Here is a 22,616-nt window from a genome sequence, read left to right on the forward strand (position 1 = left end):
CATGTCTGTATTATGGAGCAGCTAATCATAACAGTTTGCTTACTTAGAAAGTAATATACTGTATTATAATGTCTTCTGGATGTCCATTTTATATCGTAGCTCCAGTTACAGTAAAGTCCATGTATATGATTGCCAGATCACCAACTCTTTGGTAAACTGACCCTTTTTACTATATTTTACAAAGTCAGTTTTGCACTCATAAAGGATTCTGAGAAACTAAGAGATATTTATGAAGTTCCATCATTTTTTTTTTTTTTTTTTTTTTTTTTTACTACTACTGTATACCTCAGGGATACACTAAATTTTATTTTGAACTACAGAAGAAATACTTTATATGATAGTAACCTAATTATTCATGGATTGTCCTCCTTTACTTAATGCAGACCCCAGGTAAATCAGATACAAGGACTATCAAAGGAGAAACTGGAGTTTATTTATAGTGCAGTAGTCAGCTCTACATATTCGTGAATTCTCTGTTTGTGGTTTCGGTTATTGATGGATTAATAAAACATTTCAAAATTGTTAGATTATGTGTGGGGGCACTGCAAAGGATTTTAGGCAGTCACATAATTAATTATGACCGTTGGGACTGTTTTGAGGAAGCCATTTACTTGTGCTTAAGCTTGTAATATCCTTTGCAAATGTGGAAGGCTGACTGTAATACTGTATTGAGGCTTGTAAAGATTTCTTATTTAAGGAGAGGTTGTTAGGATTTTGGATGGTTAGAATTCTTAATACTGGTCATCTGTAACATATAACTTGAGCTCTCTGATCAATTGAGATTCTAGGATTAAGGAGAACATATTTCATGGCCTCAGTTTGAGGGTGTAAACATTGGTCTGTATTCTTGTGAGCTGATGATGATCTTTTCCACCTTTCCCTTGTGATATGAAGGAATTACTTGTAAAGGAGAGGTGTTAGGAAGCCAACACAGATGACGAGAATACAGCCAGTGTGTTATTAAAACTGCCAATGTAAAATATTGATAACTGCAGCCCTCATCCTGCCCCCACCTCACCCCAGCTCTCATCCTGTTCCCACCTCATCCCAGTCCTCATCCTGCCTCCACCACACCCCCAGCCCTTAACCTGCCCCCATCTCTACCCCAGCCCTCTTCCTGCTCCCACCTTACCCCAGCCCGTATCCTGCCCCAATCTCACCCCAGCCCTCATCCTGTTTCTATCACACCCCAGCCCTCATCCAGTTCCCACCATACCCCAGCCCTCATCCTGCCCCCATATCTCCCCAGTCCTCTTCCTGCTCCCACCTTACCCCAGCCCTCATCCTGTCCCCACCTTACCCCAGCCCTCATCCTGTCCCCACCTTACCCCAGCCCTCATCCTGTCCCCACCTTACCCCAGCCCTCATCCTGTCCAGACCTTACTCCAGCCCTCATCCTGCCCAGACCTTACCCCAGCCCTCATCCTGCCCCCACCTTACCCCAGCCCTCATCCTGCCCCCACCTTACCCCAGCCCTCATCCTACCCCTACCTTACACCAGCCTTCCTCCTGCCCCTACCTCATCCTAACCCTCCTCCTGTTCCACACCTCATCCCAGCCCTTATCCTGCCCCCACCTGACACCAGCCCTCATTCTGCCCCCACCTAACACCAGCCCTTGTCCTGCCCCCACCTTACCCCAGCCCTTGTCCTGCCCCCACCTTACCCCAGCCCTTATACTGCCCTCACCTTACCCTGCCCACATCTTTACCTTACGGTATCCTGCCCTCATCTCATCCGAACCTTCACCTAGATGTGAATTTTGCTTGAAGATCATCAGACATTTGCAAGAACATCTTTCAGTATTCAGTAAACTACATGTGTTTTCTGACAAAACCACAGTGACTGATGATAGGCTGAAAGTAAATAATAACCTATGAGCTATTTTAGGTGCATCTGCATTGTTAAAGTGGTCTCATTTTCCAAGCTCAGATGAGAGAGTTTGGCTAGCACTTTGCGTGAAACATGGATATTTTCTGTACAGTGCAACAAACATTACATTCAGCACCTACAAGGATTTAGCCAGTATGTGTAGAGTTCACCAACTTTTTAGAGGTTATGGAAAACATCTGGACATGTCTTTTCTTCCTCATATTGCTAACAGAAAAGAGGGTTTATACTAAACATTGGTAGCGTGAGCCATGAGGCACAAGATATACTTAAATGTAACTGTTTTGGGATTGAAATTGGAAAAGAAGGGAATGTTTTTAGGTCTTGAAACATTTTAAAAATGTTTTACTTTTAAGAAAATGTTCATATACTTGTACTGTCTGCCTTGATAGTGATGGCTCTTTCATAATGGTAGATCTTATCAGAATGGCAACAGTGTAGTCAGCCAATGGTTTCTCAGTCCAGAAATTAACTTTGGTGAAAGAATATAATTTTTATTATATATCAGTCATTTGTGTCATAATGATGGTGTTACTCAGTGCAGTACATTTAAAGACAAGAAATAAAGCTGTATTGTTATGGTTGTTAGAATTATGCATGATTTACAGTATATGTGTTGGTTAACAATTTTTAAAAATTGGGTCACATTTGTAAAAATTGTGGTAAGTCAGAAGACACTACAGTTTACATGTTTTGCTTTGAATTTCCACTCTATTAAACTCTTTTTATTGTAATTTATTGTCATTGTGTGATCTGAACAACATAAAGTACAGATCACACACTGGGCTTGTAGTCTCACCAGATAAAGAAGCTTGAAGCACCTCCTCCTAACCAGTTTACTTCTGTATCTGGTTATGTTAATAATATTGTGGTATGTTATTTTTGCAGTCTTTTAGGGAAAAAATGTATAGGTAGGGATTGACATCTTCTGGCATTTAGAACCTCTTTACCACAGTGCTTATCTGTTGTTTTAGCAGTGGTCTCGGGCTCCTCTGGACATGAACCCAGTGGACAACAGGCTGAAGTTGCCATTTGCCTGCACTCCACCATCCCTTCAGAGTAAAGGAAGGGAGTTGAGGGATGTTTGGATAAACGGCAAGTGGAGCCACCAGGTTAATACTTCCTTCTCCATTAATTCTATGTAACTTAGAACTGTGAGCCTGTTATGGATTACCCACACAGTGTCAAGGGCTACAAGGCCACTGCATCACCCAGGTTGCCAGTTACTTTCCCTAGGTATTACCTTAGGTACAGTACTTACTTGAGCAACCAACCCACAAAGGGTGAATGGACGTGAGTGATGCCAGCTGCTGGCACCAGGATTCATGCCTTGGCACTTTCAGGCAGACAGCTTTGTAGCTAGAGATGCTAGCCACAAGATCACTGTGGCAATACATCAGTTGGGAGAAGAGAAATATAACACGAGACAATAATACAAACAGGTAGGGAAGAGGTGTTGAAAACCTCAGGCTTATTTATTGAACCCAGTGGACTGTAGGTTGAAGTTGCCCTCAACCTGCACTCCACCTTCGGAAGGTAAGGGAGCTGAGGGTCATTTGCTAAACCAGGTAGCTCCACCACTTGGTCATATCTTTGCCACAGCAAAAAGGCATCCCTCTCCTGCACCTTAGTGGCATAGATTGCATAAATAACATAAATGCAAGAGAATATTAACATAGCACATTCAGACATAAACTGATAATGGCAGGGTGCTAGAAAAGGCCTAATGATATGATGAGAGAACAGGCCAGGTTATTAGTTAAGAACTTAAGTTAATGTTATGCAGCTGTAGAAAAATAATATGCCAGTCATTACAAGAAGCATGTTGCATAATTCTACCCTCCGTAAGTTACTGAGGCCTTATATATATATATATATATAATATATAAATGAATGAATGTTATGTTTTATGAAATGAATTCGAAAATACATTTTACAAATACTTAAGCATTTCCCTAAACTATGTCCTCAATGTATGTGTAAGAGAAAGCACATTACAGTCAGGAATAACCCATGTACCAATATTAGCTCCTTCAGTAATGACATTTTATTCTTGCACTTCCAGACAATTTTATTCAGCTCAGGAAGTATCCAAGTGAAGAGATTAATGTATGTCTATCCAAACTCTGAAGTGCAAAGTCTCTCCTGAGCTGAGAGAGGGTGTGTGAGAGAGAGAGAGAGAGAGAGAGGGGGGGGGGATGGGAAGAGAGAGAGAAGGGGGGATGGGGAAGAGAGAGAGAGAGGATGGGGGGAGGGAGCAAAAACAGAGAGGGAGAGAGAGAGAGAGGATGGGGGAAGGGAGCAAGAACAGAGAGAGAGAGAGAGAGAAGATGAGGGAGGGGAGCATGGAAGGAGAGAGAGGATGGGGGATGGGAGTGAGGAGAGAGAGGATAGAGGAAGGAAGCAAAGTGAGAGAGAGAGAGAGAGGATGGGGGAAGGGAACTAGAAAGAGGATGGATGGAGGAAGAGAGAGAGAGAGAGAGAAGTGGGGGGATGGGGGAAGGGAGCAAGAACAGAAAGAGGATGGGGGGAGAGAGAGAGAAAAAGGAGCTGGGGGGAAGGGCGAGGGGAGGAAAGAGAAGAATCAAATGTCACAGGGCTGACAGAGTTAACAACACTTACCGGGTACTATAGCTTCCCAGATCTTACAAGACTAATGACTTACCGTAACTCCTTCAATACGATGACGTTTTATTTTTTCCTGTCACCAAATGATTTTATTCTGCTCAGGAATTTTTTTGGTAGTGATGTTCAAATGCAGTCTACATCTAACATTTGCAGTTTGAAAAGTGTCCCAAGAACAAAGTCTATATCTAACATTTGCAGTCTGAAAAGTGTCCGAGTTGAATAAAATAACTGGAGACAAAGAATAACAGTAAAAAGTAAGTTACCAGTGCAATGTTGTCCACCATGTACAAGCAGTAATATACAGCAAGTAACTTTTACATTTATTTGAGTCTGACGAGTTTCAATATCAAATATAAATATAAACTTAAACTTATTGGTTGGTCTGCTTGAAGTAAAAGTTAGGTAAATACAGCCATCATCAATCGCAAAATTCTAACCAATACCGGATGCACTTATAATGTCTAAATTAACCCCTTCATCCTGATGATGTCTTTTTCATTTATTCTAGCACCCCCAGACAATTTTATTCAGCCTTGGAACGATCCCAACCCATTCAGATAAAAAAACTCTCCAATGCTGAATAAAGTCATTAAGAAGATGGCAAGAATAAAATTTAAAATAGGTTACCATGATGACAGGGCTAAGTAATAGCTAGTATCAAAATAATATACCTAAACACTGCTTGTTTTCCAAGTTCTGTATCTGAAATAACTTAATAATGTTCTATACAGTCTACTGTATTGTTATGTACATGTGAATGGACATACCAAAACATAACTTATTCCAGTAGCAATTTGGTCAGGAATAGTTTGCATGTAAACAATGATATGAGATGTGCCTCTAACTGAAAACATCTGGTTAGATTTTACCTGTTTATTATAGATATGGCTGTGCTGTACTAGCATATTGTACTGCCTCTTTCAATGGCTGAAGCAGTCTCAGCAGTGAATGTAATTGGAAACTGACAAATCCATGAAAAACCCTCTCACTACTTTTCTGTAACTCAATTACGCAAACCCCTCTAATGACGTGAAGCACATACCCAAGCTAATAATTTTTCCTGTCCCAAACCAAAAGAAAAGTAAACAAAATTAGAATCCCAAGGCAAGATGTGCAACTCGAGGATGAAGATCTCCCTTTGTAATTATCGTGGATTTGTCACTTATCCACCAAGCACCACAATTACATTTTGACTAACATCAGACAATTTCAGCCGAGGGAAAAATATACCAGTAAAAGGATTGGAATACTACAAAAAAAAAAAAACCTAATCTATCTGACTAAATGAATACTGAGTGACATGAAAAGGTGAGAACATGAGATGCGATGTTGGGCCATGAATCACAAAGCAACTTGGAATAAATTTTCATCTTGTAAGAACTAGAAAACTGAGAAGATTCTCCACTTCCTTCTCAAAGTCCTTGCAAAAATCACCACTTCCTTCGCTTGGTCCTTGAAAAAACAAACCTAGCACATTATTTTGACAAAGATCCTAACCCCAGCTGATGGCCAAATGCAGCCACATGATGGACATATTTAACTAGCAACTGAGGAGACTGCTAGCTTGTAATGAAGGCTAATCACAATTCAGTATAGGAGTGACCCAACACCACCATGTGAAAATAAACTGACTATAGTTACATAAAATACCTGATCACAAGTTCTTTGTGACTCCGGCCCCAAAACCAGCTCCAAACCTGGACATGGATGGAGTTGCACTGAAGAGTTAGTGCTGAGGGAGTTACCAGCCTGGCGTGGTATTAGCCAATCGTCGCATCCTCCTGTAAGCCAATATAAGTATTAGAAAAAGGAAACTGTGAAGTGTAAGATCATCATCATCACCATCATCCCAACCCGAGTTACCACATCCTACTGTAAGCCAACACAAGCATTACCCTGGGAAAAAAACAGTGAAGTGCAAGAATAATTATATTATCATGATCATCCTAGCCCTAATTTCCATCTAAGAGGATGGGGTGAGGTATGATCTAGCAACAAGAGTTAAAGGTAAGGGTAAAGGTGGGGGCAGATTTCATGATGCATTTTACCATGTTACTCATCAATGTAGATGGCCTTTGAGCTTGGGGTGGGGTCATTTACCTACCACCCTGGAATACAAAGCTGCAGCATCGTCCACATTACCACCGCTATCTCCCAAGGTATTACTCTTGATACTCATTTTATTTACAAACCCACAAAGGGTGGATGGAAACGTGAGTCAAGTGGTGCCAGCGTCCGACAACAGGATCTGAACCCAAGTGTTATCAGGCCAGCAGCTTCACAGCTAACCATGCTATTTGGCTACTAGCTTTATTACTTTGGAACCCTAAAGGTGTATTGAAACTATGAATTGTGTTATCATACCAGGTTGCAACAGGTGCCAAATGGGGTAAAATATGACAACAACTACTGTACTGAAGCTAAGCTGAACAAATGAACGCACCTTGTATTTCTGTCCTGGTCACGGATCTTCTTCTCCATTTCTGCATCAGTGAGAGTCTCCAGGAATGGTGACCATTGCTCTGCCTCACTCTGGGACCGGAAAGGCACCTCCACACATGGCAGTGGCGCCTCACTGCGGTGACGAGGTCATGGTTTTCATGATCAACTTTACCCTATTTCCCTTAATGTACACTACCACAATACATTGTGTATCTAATGCACCTCACTCACCAGTATCATCATCATCATCCTGATTCCTTCCCCCCCCCAAGATGGGGTGAGGTAACATCAAGAAAACAAGGAATGACAATGCACAAAAGAGGAAGAACTATGAACAGCTTGCCCAGTCAAATGGAACCAGACTTCATTGACTCACCATTCAAGCCTTAAGAATCCTGGCTCCACCTCACACACTTAACCATTTGTGCATAGTTTTTAACATTTATTCTTTATAGATGCATTTCACATAACAACAGAGAACATTTTCAACAACCTAAAGGAAAATCTAGTTTGAAGCAGCCAGATTTCTTCACTCAACCAGGTCATATCCAGATGAGCTAAAAGCCTGAACAGCATTACATGTTGAATCCTGGCAATGCATGGATGTGTAAACATTTTTCACCCTCAGGTGGCAGTTTGTGGAACATCATGTATGAAAGCTTATTTTAGTGGCCAAACACCCTTACTATCATCACCCTGTATCTACGGCCTTGAATCTGAATTCAGAGTTTTCCTACTAGACCAGGCACATCCCCAATACGTTTGGGTACCCACCTGAACAAATAAGTACGTAGGTACCAGACCACCTTCCCTCTGCTTAAATACACGATAGCCATCACAAATCACAACTTTGTATTCAGCTTATGGGCGTATCCTTGTTCTATCACATGAATGCAAACCAACCATACCAACCTGAAGGCGTATGTGCGCTGGTGCCAAAACAGCTGTCCCCTCACAGAGTATGCAATGGCAGTCACAAACTCGCCCCCAAGGCCCAGCTCCGAACACAGCTTGGATGCAAACTCTTCTGGGGAGTTCTCCGGCTCTGACATGTCCCACTCAAATTGGTCATTGAGTGAGATGTTGCCCACATGGATGTTAAGCTGGTGGAAGGATCAAAGTTGCAGTTCCTTTACCTAAACTTGCCAGTGATTGTCATCCTTTTTGCATCTTATTTTACACAGCACAAGAGCAAAATGAAACAATACAAGGCTCTACAGCTTTTTCACAGCACTTCTTCATTACTAACACCAAATTCTAGTGTTAATCTCTTCTTACAGCTCACCAGGAAGATGGAAAAAAGACAGATTTAGGCCAAGGGATAAGTCTGGTCAAAATCTGATGGATATATATTCTTAACCTCATCAGTGCCACTGCTACCATCAAAAGATAATATTGAGATCAACTGAGAACTATAATTGTGAAGGGCTTGGAAACATCTCCATTAACCCCTACAGTATGAGTTTTATGAGGAAGTCTTTTGAGGATGTTTAACTAAGACGAGGATCGGCCAGGTAAGTTACTGTGGGACATATTCATATCCCTCTAATGTGGGACAGCTCTAGTACTCTACTGAAAGGATGTGAAGGAGGAGGATTTTTTTTTTTTTTTTTTTCTTCAGTGAAGGGAGGAGAAGAGAGAAAGAGTGACAATAACAGTGAATATGTGGAGGAAAAAAAATGGAAAGAAAAGGAAAGGAGTGAAGACTTGGAGAAAAATAAATACCTAGCGGCAACTATCATTAATAGGCATGGACCCACTTAAAGGATAACCTTCATATCAAAGTGGTCTAATAAAATGGATGGGCAGAGGTAAGGTAAGGTAATGTTAAGGCCATTGTAAGGTAAAGGAGGTAACGTCGTATAAGGTACAGTACGAGAACATAAGGGAAGAGGAGTGTGTGAGTGACAATAAGACTGAAAGTGTAAATAGTAACAAAAATCAACAGCCTATCCAACCCAACCTTAATGATAATCCTGGTGTCAGAGTGGTCTGAGATGATGGTCTGTGATGGGAACTGGTCAACCTGCTGTCTGATGGAGGCAGATATGGCAGGCACAAACATCATGGGGTTGAGGTCAAGGTCATCACACAGCAGCTCTGCAAACTGCTCTGGGCTGATCAGCATCTCTGTTGGTGGGTGGGGAAGAGAGATTTAGAGAGATGGCATGTTGTTTTGGATACTGGATATGTATTCCACGTTGTGGTGGAGACACTGGGGTAGTCACAATGGTGGCCAGGGTAGCATTGTCCGACCCTGAAAATATCCTTATGCCTGGCTACTCCTCTTTCCTCCCTCCCCATTTCTCTCTTAACATCCCTGCACCCCCAGAAAGACCTCTCCCAGGAACACCTCATATTAGGCTTGTCCACCCCAGGCTTGTCCACCCCACTGCAACTCCACTTTTTCAATCCTAGCTATGCTCCAGTTGTGTGATGGAAGAACGGACAGGGGAACATGGATGCAATTTGCCTGTGACTATGCCCTGTGCTAGGACAGCTGAGTGGTTAGTTGCAGGCAAGGAAACTGCCAACCATTAGGCCAGGGTTGAAATCCTTGTGCAGGCAGGTGGTGGGGCTGGTTGGTAAAATGAATACCTATGGGGAGATAGCTGTGGTAAGCAAGATAATTCAGTGGCCTTGTATCCCAGGTACCAAGGCCTAAGTTATGGGGATGAACACAAAATCAGTTCTTCATCAATCTGATAGCCCTACACACTCCCATCCCTTGCTTTCTCACACACTCATCACACTCATGCACAGTACACACCATTTTTATTCCAAGTGAAGGTGTCCCTCAGCTTCTGGCCCTCAATCTCCATGTCCAGGCGGATGGGTACCAGTTCTTCCCGCTGGCAGGAGTTTTCGTGGATCTGTGCCGGGTCCAGGTCATCGTAGCTGTGGGGAGAAGAGTTATAGACAACACAGCTCTTACAGTTCTTTTGCACTCTTTTCACTTTGACTTGGCTGAAAATCATACCTCTGGACACAAGGAATTATAGCCTAAAAGGATCTTATAAGCCTTTCAACAATCTTTACACTTGGCCTGGCTTTCCATACTTTTGTAGCTTATTTTATGTAGGTCAGTGGCAGAAAAAGACAATATTATGGTTCTACATCAATTCCATAGCCCTTCTTCAGGACTATACTTTGTTCTAAAAAATTTGGCTTAAAACTGTCATCTCTCTATCTTGAATGCTGAGTTTTATCCACACATTAACACCTGAAATATTGTGATAGTCACAAAGAAGTGCTCTGTTAAGGACATGCAGCTGTAGTACTGTTTTATTCTGCCAGTGAGATGTGTGAAATAAGCTCAAAAAGGAAACAAATCTAGGCCAAGTCAAGGTGAATGAATTATAGGTGGTCTTGCCTTAAAGTTACCCCTCTCATGCTCAGAACAACTCTCATATTCTCTTTCAATTAATGCCAAATGATTTATTCAGGGGAAACTGAGTAAATAATAATTAAATATCACGTGTTTAAAACAACTCTACTATTCTATTCCAATGCAAGGTAATTTAATGTAGCTGAGAGAGGGGGTATATGTTGTAGGAGTGGAGGGGTCAGTGAAATAACAGGGGACAGCAATATGGAGGTGATTTGTTTGTGGCCACTCCTTACAGGATTAAGATGGCTGGCTATAGATAGACAGATAGAGAGAGAAAGGGTATAAAATAAACCCTCTCATGACCTGCACAGCTCTAGTATCATATTCTACTTAAAATCAAGTGATTTATTGAGGGGAGGCTGAGTAAAAAAAAATCAGTCCTCTAATGGTTAGGACAAGTCTTGGTATCCTCTTAAGACCACATTCTGTTCACCTGAGAATGTTAAAAGGGTTAATAATGAAATAATTATGATTTTATTCTCTCATTAATGAATGCAATGGGTAACTTCAAGAAACTGGAAAAGAAAAAAAAGAGAAACAGAGATATCAATGGAAAAATAAATAATCATCACACTGGATGGATCTATGAACAGGAAAATGACAAAAATCTATCTATCTATCTATTGCCAGATACCGTAATCCCATAAGGGGTGGCCATTTGACTTTATTTGTTTTACGGGCAGGGGCACTAACCCTCCACCAACCCATTTGCTGACATGTAGGGAGTAAATGAGAAGTATTAATTAAAAAATCATCATCATCATCATCACCCTTATTCCCACCTGATATTACAGGGTGAGGTAAGATATATAAACAAAGAAGTATTAAAAGTGGGATATTTATCGAAACCATCCATCATCATCAACATCATCAACCGTTATTATTGTCACGATCCCAACTCTTAGCCTTATCTGATATTATAGGGTGGGGCAGCAACAGTGGGGGAAGTACCAATCCCATCTCTCTCTCTCTCTCTCACACACACACACACACACACACACACACACACACAAAAGAGGGTGGGGCAGGGCAGGGCAGGGATGCAACAGGGAGGGGGAGGGACAAGTACCAAATGTTGTTGGAAAAAAAAAAAAAGCAGGGTGGGGCAGGGCAGCAACAGGGGGGGAAGGACAAGTACCAGATGTCACTGTCCTTAGCAAAAAAAAAAAAAAAAAAAAAAAAAAAGAGAGAGAGAGAGAGAGAGAGAGAGAGAGAGAGACAGAGATGCATCAGGTCAAGAGGCTTCAAAAGCTTCATGAACATCTGAAGCCTTTACAGTAGGCTTCACTGGAGTCACATTCCTGCTTCACAAGACTATAAAAAGGTTCACTATCCTGGCCTCTATTCTAGCCTAATGTTGAATTTACAGGAAGGAAGAGGAAAGAAGAGTACAGATGCTTTCCATATCTGTAGCTCTACCTGCAGAAAAGAATCAGGGGTAAGTGATAAGACTGTTTGTGTATCCAAAGCCCTAGTTGTGAACTCCAGGGTGTGTCTGCTGTCTCTTGGGCTTCAGTCTTGTGGGAGGCAGGGAACAGAGCTGACCTGCCATAACTAGCCTAGAACATCAGGAACAGTGCAATTTCTTCCCAGTTTTCTTTTGATTTCTTGTCAGAATTTTTGTGATTTCTCATTTTCTCGCCAATAGTCTGAACTGCTAACTTAACTGTAGATAAAAGTTTGAAGAAGGTTGAGATGGTGTGGACACACAATGGAGCTGACCTACTACCATATGGAAGGTCATGAGCAGCCTTGAACATCAGGTATGGCTTTTATTTTTCTGTGGTTTCTTGTCAGTAACATTAACATGCTAACTTAACTCCAGCTGAATGGTTAAGATGAAATATAATGAGACTGTATGGACAGATAAAGGTGTTGACCTATAGGCTCGTCTACTGGGATCAGCCTTGAATACCAATTAATGTCCCATATTTTCTGTGATTTCTAGCTTGTAACTTCAATTGCTAATTTAACTGCAGCTGCATGTGTGAAAATTAAAATACTCTGAGATTGCAGGGACAGACAGTGGTGCCAAGCTGTGAACTTCTGTACCTTAATAAACCTCCAATACAGTACTAGGTAAATTGTATCTACTGTGATTCCTTGCTGGTAACTTGAACTGCTGATGTATCTGTAGCAGAACATATAAAGAAACATGCCGAGATGATATGGACATACTGATCTCGTTATTTTGGAAGCATTCTATAGTAAGATCTCACGTGTAAACACCTTTTCGTCTATAACACTTCCATCAAAAATTAAGAACGAACACAAAGCATCTTTTAATGCAGCCAGTTGGTGGCCAGAATCACATGATTTACTCTAGTCAATCACCAGCTGAGGTGCTGTCTGGCAGTTTCATCATAGTCTCTGTAACAGGTGCTCTCCCATTACTGCTTTTGTTTTTCAGAAATGAGCCACACAATAAAGATAAGGCTGGATATTTTTTTTGGGGGGAGGGGTTGAACTGAACCATGTGGGGTCTAGGTTAGGTTAAGTGGTGTCAGGGTAACCTAATGTCTAGAATGATTTGTAATTCAATCACACTGACAGTGCACACATTCTTCGAAATGATGAGGTTCTGGTTGATGGGTGTAGCCTGGAGTACTAAAATTAAGACAGATGGAGTGAGTGAGTGAAAGCATGAGTTAGATTCACACTGAGCTTGATAACAAGACTGAGAGTGTGTGTGAGAGGGAGAGAGATGAAAAATAAGAGTAAGATAAAGACTGAGACTGTTAAAGACAGAGACAGTGAGTAAGATGGCAGGCAGACAATCCTGTGTGTGTGTACCACTTGGGAAAGGTGAGAATCTTATTTGAAATCATTCTGATGTGGTCTGTGTTGTAAATAATAAGGATGAGTGAGGAACTGAGTTTGAGTTAGATTATGACAGAGAATGAGAATTAAAATATGAGACACAGTGAGAGAAGAACATGAATATGACTGAGACAGAGTGAGTGTGCAAGTGATAGAATTAACACTGGGGAAAACCTGAGAACGAGTGTAACAATATGACAAGTAGACAGTCCCTATCATACCACATGGGGAAAGTACGGATCTTCTTGGAGATGCGGTTGCGGTTGATTGGTGTGGCCTGTGGTACTGCATCCAGGTGGGAGGAGTTTGAGATGGTTGGCACCCAAGGAGTGCTGGGTTTCTTTACCACACGCTCAGCTCTGCGGGGAAAGCATTACAGTATTGAGATTTATTAGTGTTTAGAATTTATGGGCCAAAGCAAGAATAATAAAAATAAATATGGCTGTGTTGGTGGATATACGAAGAGTATTGTAGTACGTGTCTTGCAGTTCAAAAGGTAAAATTGTATCCATACACTTTTGTTTACTGTGGATATAACTATTTGTTACCAAAACTTGTACTGTTTCTTCACAATTAACTTATTTTCAATACTTGGGCATACTTTCTGCTGTACATGTATGGGTATTATTTATTTAGTTATTTAACCATTTCAGTCAATGGTAAAACTAAACTGGGTCGGCCATAACCTAACTTAACTCTAATTGCAGCTAATTTAAACAAGCCTCACATAACCTAGTTTAAGTATCTCCCCACCTTGAAGCAATGGCCTCTGGATCTTGCTGCTGGCTCAAAGAAAATGCTGGTACTATCCCTCAACTACTCGGTACTGATACCAAGAGCAGAGAGAGAGAGAATTAATGTAACCAAGTCAAAGCAATCCGAACCTAACACAACCTACCCTAATCTATCTTATGTTAATCAAACTACGTACTAGTAATGTAAGCAAACAATACCTGCCACAACCAAACCTATCTTTCCCTAACCCAGATTAATGTAACCCAACTTAATCTCTCTGACCTTGCAGCAGCCACCTCTGGATCCTGCTGCTGACCCAAAGACAGTGCTTGTAACTGTCCTCATTTTCTTCTATGATGTAATATTATGTAATATCATGTAACATCATACAACTTAACCTAAGTTAACCTAATCTGCCCTTGTCTATATCCTCACCTTGCAGCAGCGGCTTCTGGGTCCTGCTGCTGCCTGACGGATAATGCCTTGTACTTGTCCTCATTACCCTCGATGATGTCCTCAACCTCGGACGCACGGAGTAGTGAGATGTTGGAGGCCAGGACGTGCTGCGTCAGACCTGTCAAGGCTATGTAGGTAAAACATACATGGACATATCATCTTCAGTGGGGTTTATTTGAAGATGTTTTGTATTTATATATACATGCATTAAGTAGTGATACTGTAATATATGATGATGAAAATGACAACAGCTGCAAATGAATATGGTGCAGTCTTAGTTTTAACTCACATCTTGGTTTATCTAAACATTTTTTTCACTGGTATAAACATGCATGAAGTAATATATATGTACACTTGCCCCAACATATACTGGTGCACTGTGTTATGATACATGAATTGAAAAATATGGGTAAATGCAGTTCTGTCCTCACACATACTGGCAGCCCAGTTGGAAGATGACTGTCATATCAGTTACTGCCTATAGTCTGCATAATATGTAAGGAAAGATTATATATATCATAATGTAACTGGCATTAACTGGCTATTAATTTTGCATGGTTGAATCTAAATGGCACCATACAGTGCACAAATACATTCTGGAGCTAGTGTACAGAATGGAAATGGACGTGATAATAGGCAGTCGACAGATGGGCTTAAACCAAACATATTATGTGTGACAAATGAAGATGACAGCAAAACCAGATGGTATCAGTGAGGGATGGGTAGGAGTACAGTATTTTAAAAGTTTAAATGATAAGTGAATGAATGTAGAGCTAATTTCACTATGCAATTTGCTGACAACAATAGTCTCCTTTTTATGTAGTGTGATAATCTAAAAATTTACATTACAGTATTCTGATGTGACTGCAGGCATTAGTTTGCACGCTGGTGGAAGGCCAACACATGCATACTTACACCATGGGTCATACACAATATAATACTCTTTGGTATTGTACTAAACTATACATACTTATCAGTAAGTACATGGCTCCTATCACAGGGTATGCTATGGAGTCAGTCATCAAATAATAATGAAATGTTTGTACATCTGTGAATGCTGGTATTTACCCATGCTATTTCATCAATGTTGGAGTGTTTTTCTTTGCATTTCTTTACTTAAATGATCTAAGTTGTTTTCAAAGGTTTCTTCAAGTTGTTTACAAGACAGGGAAGTTTGACTGGCGTATCATACAGTAGGTGTATTAGCACAACCCTTTACACTTTACAAACCCAACCCTCAGATGAACACGAGACTACCTGCATGTCACAGTGTCTACAATTTTATCGTACCCATGTTCCATCCTATTGGGAAATGTGGAGAACTGAGTTGGCATGAAGACGGTGATGATATTTTATGGTTACGCTTCTGATGATTTGATAATTTTTTCTTAAACCATTTTTATCAACCCTTCAGGCAAGCTGATGCTTTTCACATCCTTCAATGCTGTTGTATGGAAAAGAATCAAAATGGTTGTACCATTTAAATCACAATTTTGCAGAGTTCAGCTTTGTCTTTCATAACTAGGCAAGTTCTAATTCCAAAGTCTGTTTTGAATGGAGATGCTTAATCCCTTCATCCCTCATATAAAATTATGTAACAGAAAATGTAAAAGCATGATTGTGCCTGAAAGGTAAAGCTCCCAAAGCATTAACACTAAGGAGTGACTGTTCTGTCATAAGAAAACTAATTAACTACAATGTAAAGTATGAACACTGTTTTTGTGCAAAGTATGATGAAGCAGTAAGCTCAGCAGATACTTTCTGCAAGCCCTGTACACCTAATCTTACATTATTCTTATGCTAAAACACAGGTAAATTAAGCTCAAGCAATAATATGCATGAGGAAAGATTAGGTTGATAACAAAAGAGAAGAAGGCCGAGTGCAAGATGAAAAGAATAATTCAAGATGCCAAGAAGATTAAAGTGGGAGACAGATGGATAAAGTAGGGAATGAAACAGAGAGACTAAGTATGAGAAAGACTTGACAGTTATGTATGAGAGAGACTATGAAGGAAGGATAGAGTTACGGAGTATGTGAGAAAGACTAAGTGTGAGATGGCAGGATAAATTTGAAAGGTACATGAGGAAGACTAGTACGAGACAGCATAGTATCTGCCCCTTGATACAGCAACATTCTTGCTGTCTCCACTACATTTTAATCAGCATAGTTACTGATACTGTTATTGTGTCCCTAGACTCATATAGACATGAAGCTTTTGGACTGCAAGCTGAAGTTTCCTTCCTTCTGCTGTCCTGCATCCTCTTTTCAGAAGATAACGAGGGAGATGAAGGACATTTACATGACTGGGCAACAGCATCACCCTGCCATATCAATGCCACCATGTGAAGGCACCCCTCTCCAGTACCAGTGAGTATAGTAGAATCCCCAAGTACTAGGGAAGCTAATGCAGGAAACATCTAACCCGCTCCTGTTTAAAATAATAATAATAATGTCCAGGTGATTGCACAGTCACCTGGATATGGCAAGAATAGTAGTAGCAGGGCAGCATGTGTGGCCCCAGGTTCATTCAAGATGTAATCCTAGTGGTCTGTAGGCTTAAGCTCATCTCTTGCAGTTCACCATCTAGATTTGGGGGATAGGGAAGTAGCTGAGGGATATTTTTATAACTACAGTACCTAGCCAAGCAACTTGGTTATCTAAGTCACCACATGGTGTCCCTCTCCAGCACAATGGCAAGACTAAATCAGAGAATGTCATCAAATTAGAGAGGTCAGGAAGTCCACAAGGGAACATGGTTAAGCCCACAGATGTCTTTTTCACCTTATTCTTGTCATTCCCAATAATTTCATTCAATTAAGGTAGGCTTCTTGAACTGGAGGGATTACATATACCCTTAATAAACACTTCCAATGTGAAACCATTCCTATGTTGAATAAAACTGTTTGGTAGCAGCAAGAATAAACTAACTGATGTTACCTGGAATCGAGGAGATAAACATGACGGTTAGAAAGAGAGTTGATACACTGGAGGCAAGAAGATATATTAGTGCCAGCCACCCTTTATGCACTGTGATTAGGCAACTGACAATAGATAATACGATAATTCCTCATTTAGCACACATTCACTTAACACATTTTCACTATGTCCATTAACTTAGGAACAATTGTCACATGATGCCAAAGTTCACTACTAAGTGGTCAGAATAATGGTCAGAACTGAAACTACTCGCAAAAGCATTTATCTAAATGACTGTATTCCTTAAAGACCATACATACTGAATTTTATAGCTACATACACAGACACTCAATTACATCTGATATATTTTCATACTTGCCTGCATTTTTTTTATATATATATACTTCAGATAATAATTTTCACATACAGATGTATCTCTAGGAGCCACCTTTCTAGTCAGTCATGCCCGAGGATTTTCACACACAAGGTGGTTCACTGTAGCGAAACCCTATACAGTGCTTTACTGTTAAATCCCTAAGAACTTTCACACCCAAGGTACTCTATTCTGGTTAAGCCCCATATGGCACTTCACTGTGGTTACTAAAGGATTTTTACATGCAAGCGGCTTTATGTTAGCAAAGCCCCACATGATCCTGCATCTACCTAGGACTTGGGTACTTATGCTTGTTGGAATGTAACCTTCACTAAAAGCAATTCGACTTAAGATGACATTTCAGGACAGTGCTAAATGAGGAATTACTGTATATATAACAAATGCTAAAGCCAGTGTAATGTAGTGCATAAGCAAGCTGAAAAAAAAAACAAATCAATGTGATAACTCGCCCCACACCGGACCTAATTCCATCAACTTTTTGCGCTCGTCATTGGTGATGGAGCGGCGGTACATCCCAGGGAACTTCTTGTACAGCGACCCTCGGAACAGACGAAGGTAGTTCCCCACCTGAGGAAAAAATGAAACTATTACCACAGGCTCTAACAACTCACCCTCAACTTAATAAACACTGCCAGGCTCTTGTAACTCACTCTCAGCTTCATGAAATTCGTTTTAGCTGGAACAGAACAGTTGAGCTGTTCCAGCCAAAAGATGGTTAGCAGTACCCAATATCAACAAACTTAGCCTCTTATACAACCTCAAAGCTGAAAAAGTAATCCAACATAAGTTGAATAGAATATAAAATGCCCTTTGCCCCCAAGACACCCACTGACACCTAACTTGACATGGACCTGCTTGACATTCCAGGCATGCCCATGTGAAATTTTAGCTTATTCCACCCAGCAGTATGCCCTGAAGAGGGTTCCCAGTGTCTGGCCAAAAACTGGGCAAAAAAGTGCCCGTGCAACTGACTGCACACAATTATAATTTATATTACCGTTGTGAGCTTGTCATTCTGTGTCTTCTGGTTTATGGCACGCTGAAATCAGAGAGGGGCAAATGCAGACAGTCAGAGACACACACACACACACACACACACACACACACACACACACACTTTGGGTTCACGTTAATATGGGCCTGTAGCCACATCATCATCATCTATACAGGAATTCCTCATTCAACACACTTTCATTCAAGTTTTTCACTACTGTACAAAGCTGCTATTAAACACATGAATATTTTTCACAAATCATGCCACTGTTAACTATTATGTAGCCAGGAAATCATCACTTACCCATCATCATCATCATCATCATCATCCCCACCTCTTCTCCCACTTTAGAATGGGGTGAGGTTAGGTTGTTATAATATATATATATATATATATATATATATATATATATATATATATATGCCATATAGAAAAATTAATTTGATCCAAGCCCAATTGACTGGGGCCACATTCACATTTGAACTTACCATTCACACCCCAGAATTCTTCAAGAAACTTAACTCAAGAACCTGATGTGGAAATAACACCAAACTTATGGATAAAAATCTGACATTTCTCAAGACCTGAACAATTTAACCCCCCTACTAAACTGTCAAGATTCATTAATTTACTTGTGCAGTTATAACCTGACAATTTTGCTAAGTCAGGGGATGCTTTGGGCTACGGTAACGTTTCAGGGGTCAGATATAGGCCTAAGTTGGTCTTCATGAACCCGTTAACCACAAGGATCTCCCAAAAAGTTAAGGAAAATCGTCTTTTGGTAGCTGGTGAAAAAAATTAAGCCACGTTGCAAAAATGGAGCCAAGGGCGTGTAGTCTGATATAAGGGGCCAAGGGAGTGCAACCTGATAATACAGGGAGATATTAACAAAATACAAAGCTGCAGGACTGATGCCCCGGCCGCATGTTTCTGTTCTGTATGGGTATTCGTCTCAATACCACAGCCAGCCACCTCAGCCAAGCAGCACTAGTAGGATAGGTTTGGTTAGGTTAGATTTTAAATAACCAGTAATTTTGCCTGGGAAACACGCTATGCATATTTTCGAGAAAATCCTATGGTTAGTTTTGAAACGACGGGGTGAGCTTCGTTCCTGAGAGTTTCCTGTGGTGAGATGAATATGCATACGCATACGCGCCCCGGCTTGATACTGCCTCCCAGCTTCCTCATCCCTCCTCACTCTCACTAATTTCATTATTCCCAACTTATTCTAGACTGATTGTCATACACAAAATAATTTACCTCAGAGCCGATGCACCAATACTCTCCATTTTCTTCCAGTTGAAAGCTAACAGGCTTGTCTCCGTAGGTCTTCGCCATTTTTGCAGTAAACAAGCGTGTTGGTAAAGGCAGCGTTGCCAGTTCCTAACTCTAAATATGCTGTAAAACCAAAAAAAACTGCTAGGTAATTGCTAAATATTAAAATCCCCAGAAAATCGCAAGATAATTGTATCACATTTTTAGAATGTTCCCAAAGCATTGTAAAGACCTCTATATTATCGCTAGAGTTCTTGTTGCTTGTAGGGAAACAAAGGTGAATGTCTATGAAGCTGGCGAAATCGCTGAATTGGCAATAATAGGTAGGCGTCACTTTTTAAATAAACATCTCATAGTTTCTCTAGAGTATGTTTTTGCATTTTTAATTGTGATTCTTGTGAAGTTTTAGCAATTATCATTGTCATCCTTGTTTTCCCATAGCGTCTACCTATCCGGTAACTATGAATGCTTGTAAACTTTATTGGCAGCCGAAACTTCACCATACAATACTTGTATCCGATTAAATCCCCGATTAAATAGCTTCTACCAGCGGCAGGTCATTTAAATCATAGTAAACATAAACAGTACAAACCCAAATTTGTGGGTGTGGCAAAAAGGGAGACAGAGGCTGATGTTGAGGGATGGGGTGAAGAGGAATATGAGGAAGGGTGTTGTGAGATGGAGGGAGAGCAATCTGGTGGCGGAGGGAAGGGTGACATGGAGGCTATTTGTGTCTGACCACTTCACTGTCACCACACAACGCCATCACTAACCTTGTACGGTATAAAATAAATCGCTAAGGAAGAGTGGTTACGAAGCCTTCTATAACCCTATTGCCTGCTGTCACCTGTAGCCTCACCAACACTGACCCGAGGCGGAGTAAATCGCCAAGGTAGAGGTATTATGAAACCTCCTATGTCTCTATTGCCCGTCAATGCTAACCCTTGGCATAATATAGTTTTTCAGATAATATATAGTCCGCAGAGGTACTTCGGTGCTCTTCTTAATACTGTAACTTGATCTAAAATTGACGTCTCTCCAACTTGAATACCGAGATGTAATGACAGATTAACACTAAAATATGATGCTAACCACGGAGAAAAATGCTATGGACGGTATGTAGAGTTGTAGCATTGTCCTTTCCCGCCACGGAGCTATGTGAAATAAGCGTAAAGGGACGAAAATATTGCGAAACTCAACATAACTGAGACGAAAGAGCTACAAGAGCGTGTGTGAGTAAGAAGGGCGTATGTACACTCGCACCAAAAAGTATCGGTGCAGAATATGTGGTAAATATTATGACACACGGAACAAAGGGAACTGAAAATTGTGGTTCTGCCCTCCCACACGCGGGTATCCCAGACGACAAATGAATGCTATTTCAAATACCTCTTGTGTCCTCCATAATGAGTACGGAATGGCAGCAATTGTTATAATATATACAGGTGTTAGCGGGCTGTCACTGCCACATGATCGAATAATTCCGGATGGCATCGGACCCACAGTGCTCCGATAGTTTTTGGTGCGAATGTACTTATTCCAGCATAGCGTCGATAAACTTTCATCGCATGTCAGTGATTGCAATTGCGTGTTTCGTTGTCTAGTTGATGGAGGTTTGATATTTACATGACTGCTATTGCTGATGTGGATGTGGATGATGATCAGGAGGATGAGGATAAGGATTTTTTTTTTTTTTTTTGGTCCTAGGTTCATCTGACTGTAAACCCAGTGAACTGCAGGCTGAAGTTGCTCTCTTCCTGAAGGTCACCTTCCTCCTTCCAGGGAAGAGGAAAGGAACTGAGGGACGTTTGTAGGCTATAACCAGGCAGTGTGCAGCTTGGTAATATTGGTGCTGCCACATGTGAAATGGTTTCAGAGGGTAAATGTGAGTTTATGTGGGTCTTATTATAGGTGATTAAGTTCGTAACGCCCTCTTGTATACTGTTTATACTGCTTTAATACTGACAGAGTTTGCTCTCAGAACACGCAAGAAGATGCCAAGGTGTTATGTGCGGAATGAATCGCAAAGGCAGAAGTGTTAGGAAATATCCAACCTATCGTTTTAATCCCGACAGAGTTTACATTAATAACATGTGAATGGATGCCCAGGTGTTCCGCGTGAAATACGTTCGTAAATCGCAGAGGAAGGCGCATTACGAGGCGGAATAAATCATAAATGAAGAGATGTTAAGTAAGTCTCTAACCTCATTGCTAAGTGAGGAATAAATCACAAAGGAAAGGGTGTTAGGCGGCGGAATAAATCGCAAAGGAGGTGTTAAGCAGAACAAATCACAAAGGGAGAGGTGTTAACGAAGTCTGCAACCCAATGTGCTATGTGACCTTCTTGCCCGGCACTGGTTGACATGAGGCTTCGCTCCCTGTCTCACCTCCACCAGGCGCGGCCATGTGCTGCAACAAGCACAGTGGAGGTGTTCGCACCTCTCTCCTTAAATTTTGGCAAGCGGTGGTTGTATCTTTATAACTCCGCTCCCTGGTCAAAAGTTGGTGCCATTGAAAGCATCGTGGCACCTTTGCTTCAGCGATTTATTTTATACATTACTCCACAATATCCTCTTATGTTACTGAATCACTTGTCTCCTAAAATGTTTGTATCTTTTTAAATAATTCCACTCCGTATTCTAACTTTAGGTGGCATTGGAAGCATCTTAGCACCT

At 40.9% G+C, this 22,616-nt stretch overlaps 1 protein-coding gene and 1 long non-coding RNA gene across 3 annotated transcripts; both read right to left on the reverse strand.

The window, feature by feature from the left end:
- Positions 1-243: 243 nt before the first annotated feature.
- On the reverse strand, positions 244-3,823 carry LOC145392267 (uncharacterized). The gene is made up of 2 exons (XR_013895953.1): positions 2,120-3,823; positions 244-2,083 (listed from the first exon to the last, which is right to left on the reverse strand). It is a non-coding gene; the product is annotated as an uncharacterized LOC145392267 (long non-coding RNA).
- Positions 3,824-4,856: 1,033 nt separating this feature from the next.
- Positions 4,857-20,004, reverse strand: Snr1 (SWI/SNF related, matrix associated, actin dependent regulator of chromatin, subfamily b, member 1). 2 transcript variants are annotated; one of them, XM_080266676.1, is made up of 9 exons: positions 19,927-20,004; positions 18,134-18,239; positions 14,341-14,479; positions 13,392-13,529; positions 9,730-9,857; positions 8,923-9,089; positions 7,872-8,062; positions 6,961-7,092; positions 4,857-6,298 (listed from the first exon to the last, which is right to left on the reverse strand). In XM_080266676.1, the coding sequence occupies exons 1-9, from the start codon at positions 20,002-20,004 to the stop codon at positions 6,259-6,261; spliced, it is 1,119 nt and encodes a 372-aa protein (XP_080122802.1). In that variant the 3' UTR covers positions 4,857-6,258. The 2 variants fall into 2 exon arrangements, with proteins under 2 accessions (XP_080122802.1, XP_080122801.1); XM_080266675.1 differs by having other exon boundaries at positions 14,341-14,488.
- Positions 20,005-22,616: the final 2,612 nt, after the last annotated feature.

The sequence above is a fragment of the Coenobita brevimanus genome, chromosome 21 (assembly GCF_032717465.1).
Source record: "Coenobita brevimanus isolate Jiangsu-jjx chromosome 21, ASM3271746v2, whole genome shotgun sequence".
NCBI lineage: Eukaryota > Metazoa > Arthropoda > Malacostraca > Decapoda > Coenobitidae > Coenobita > Coenobita brevimanus.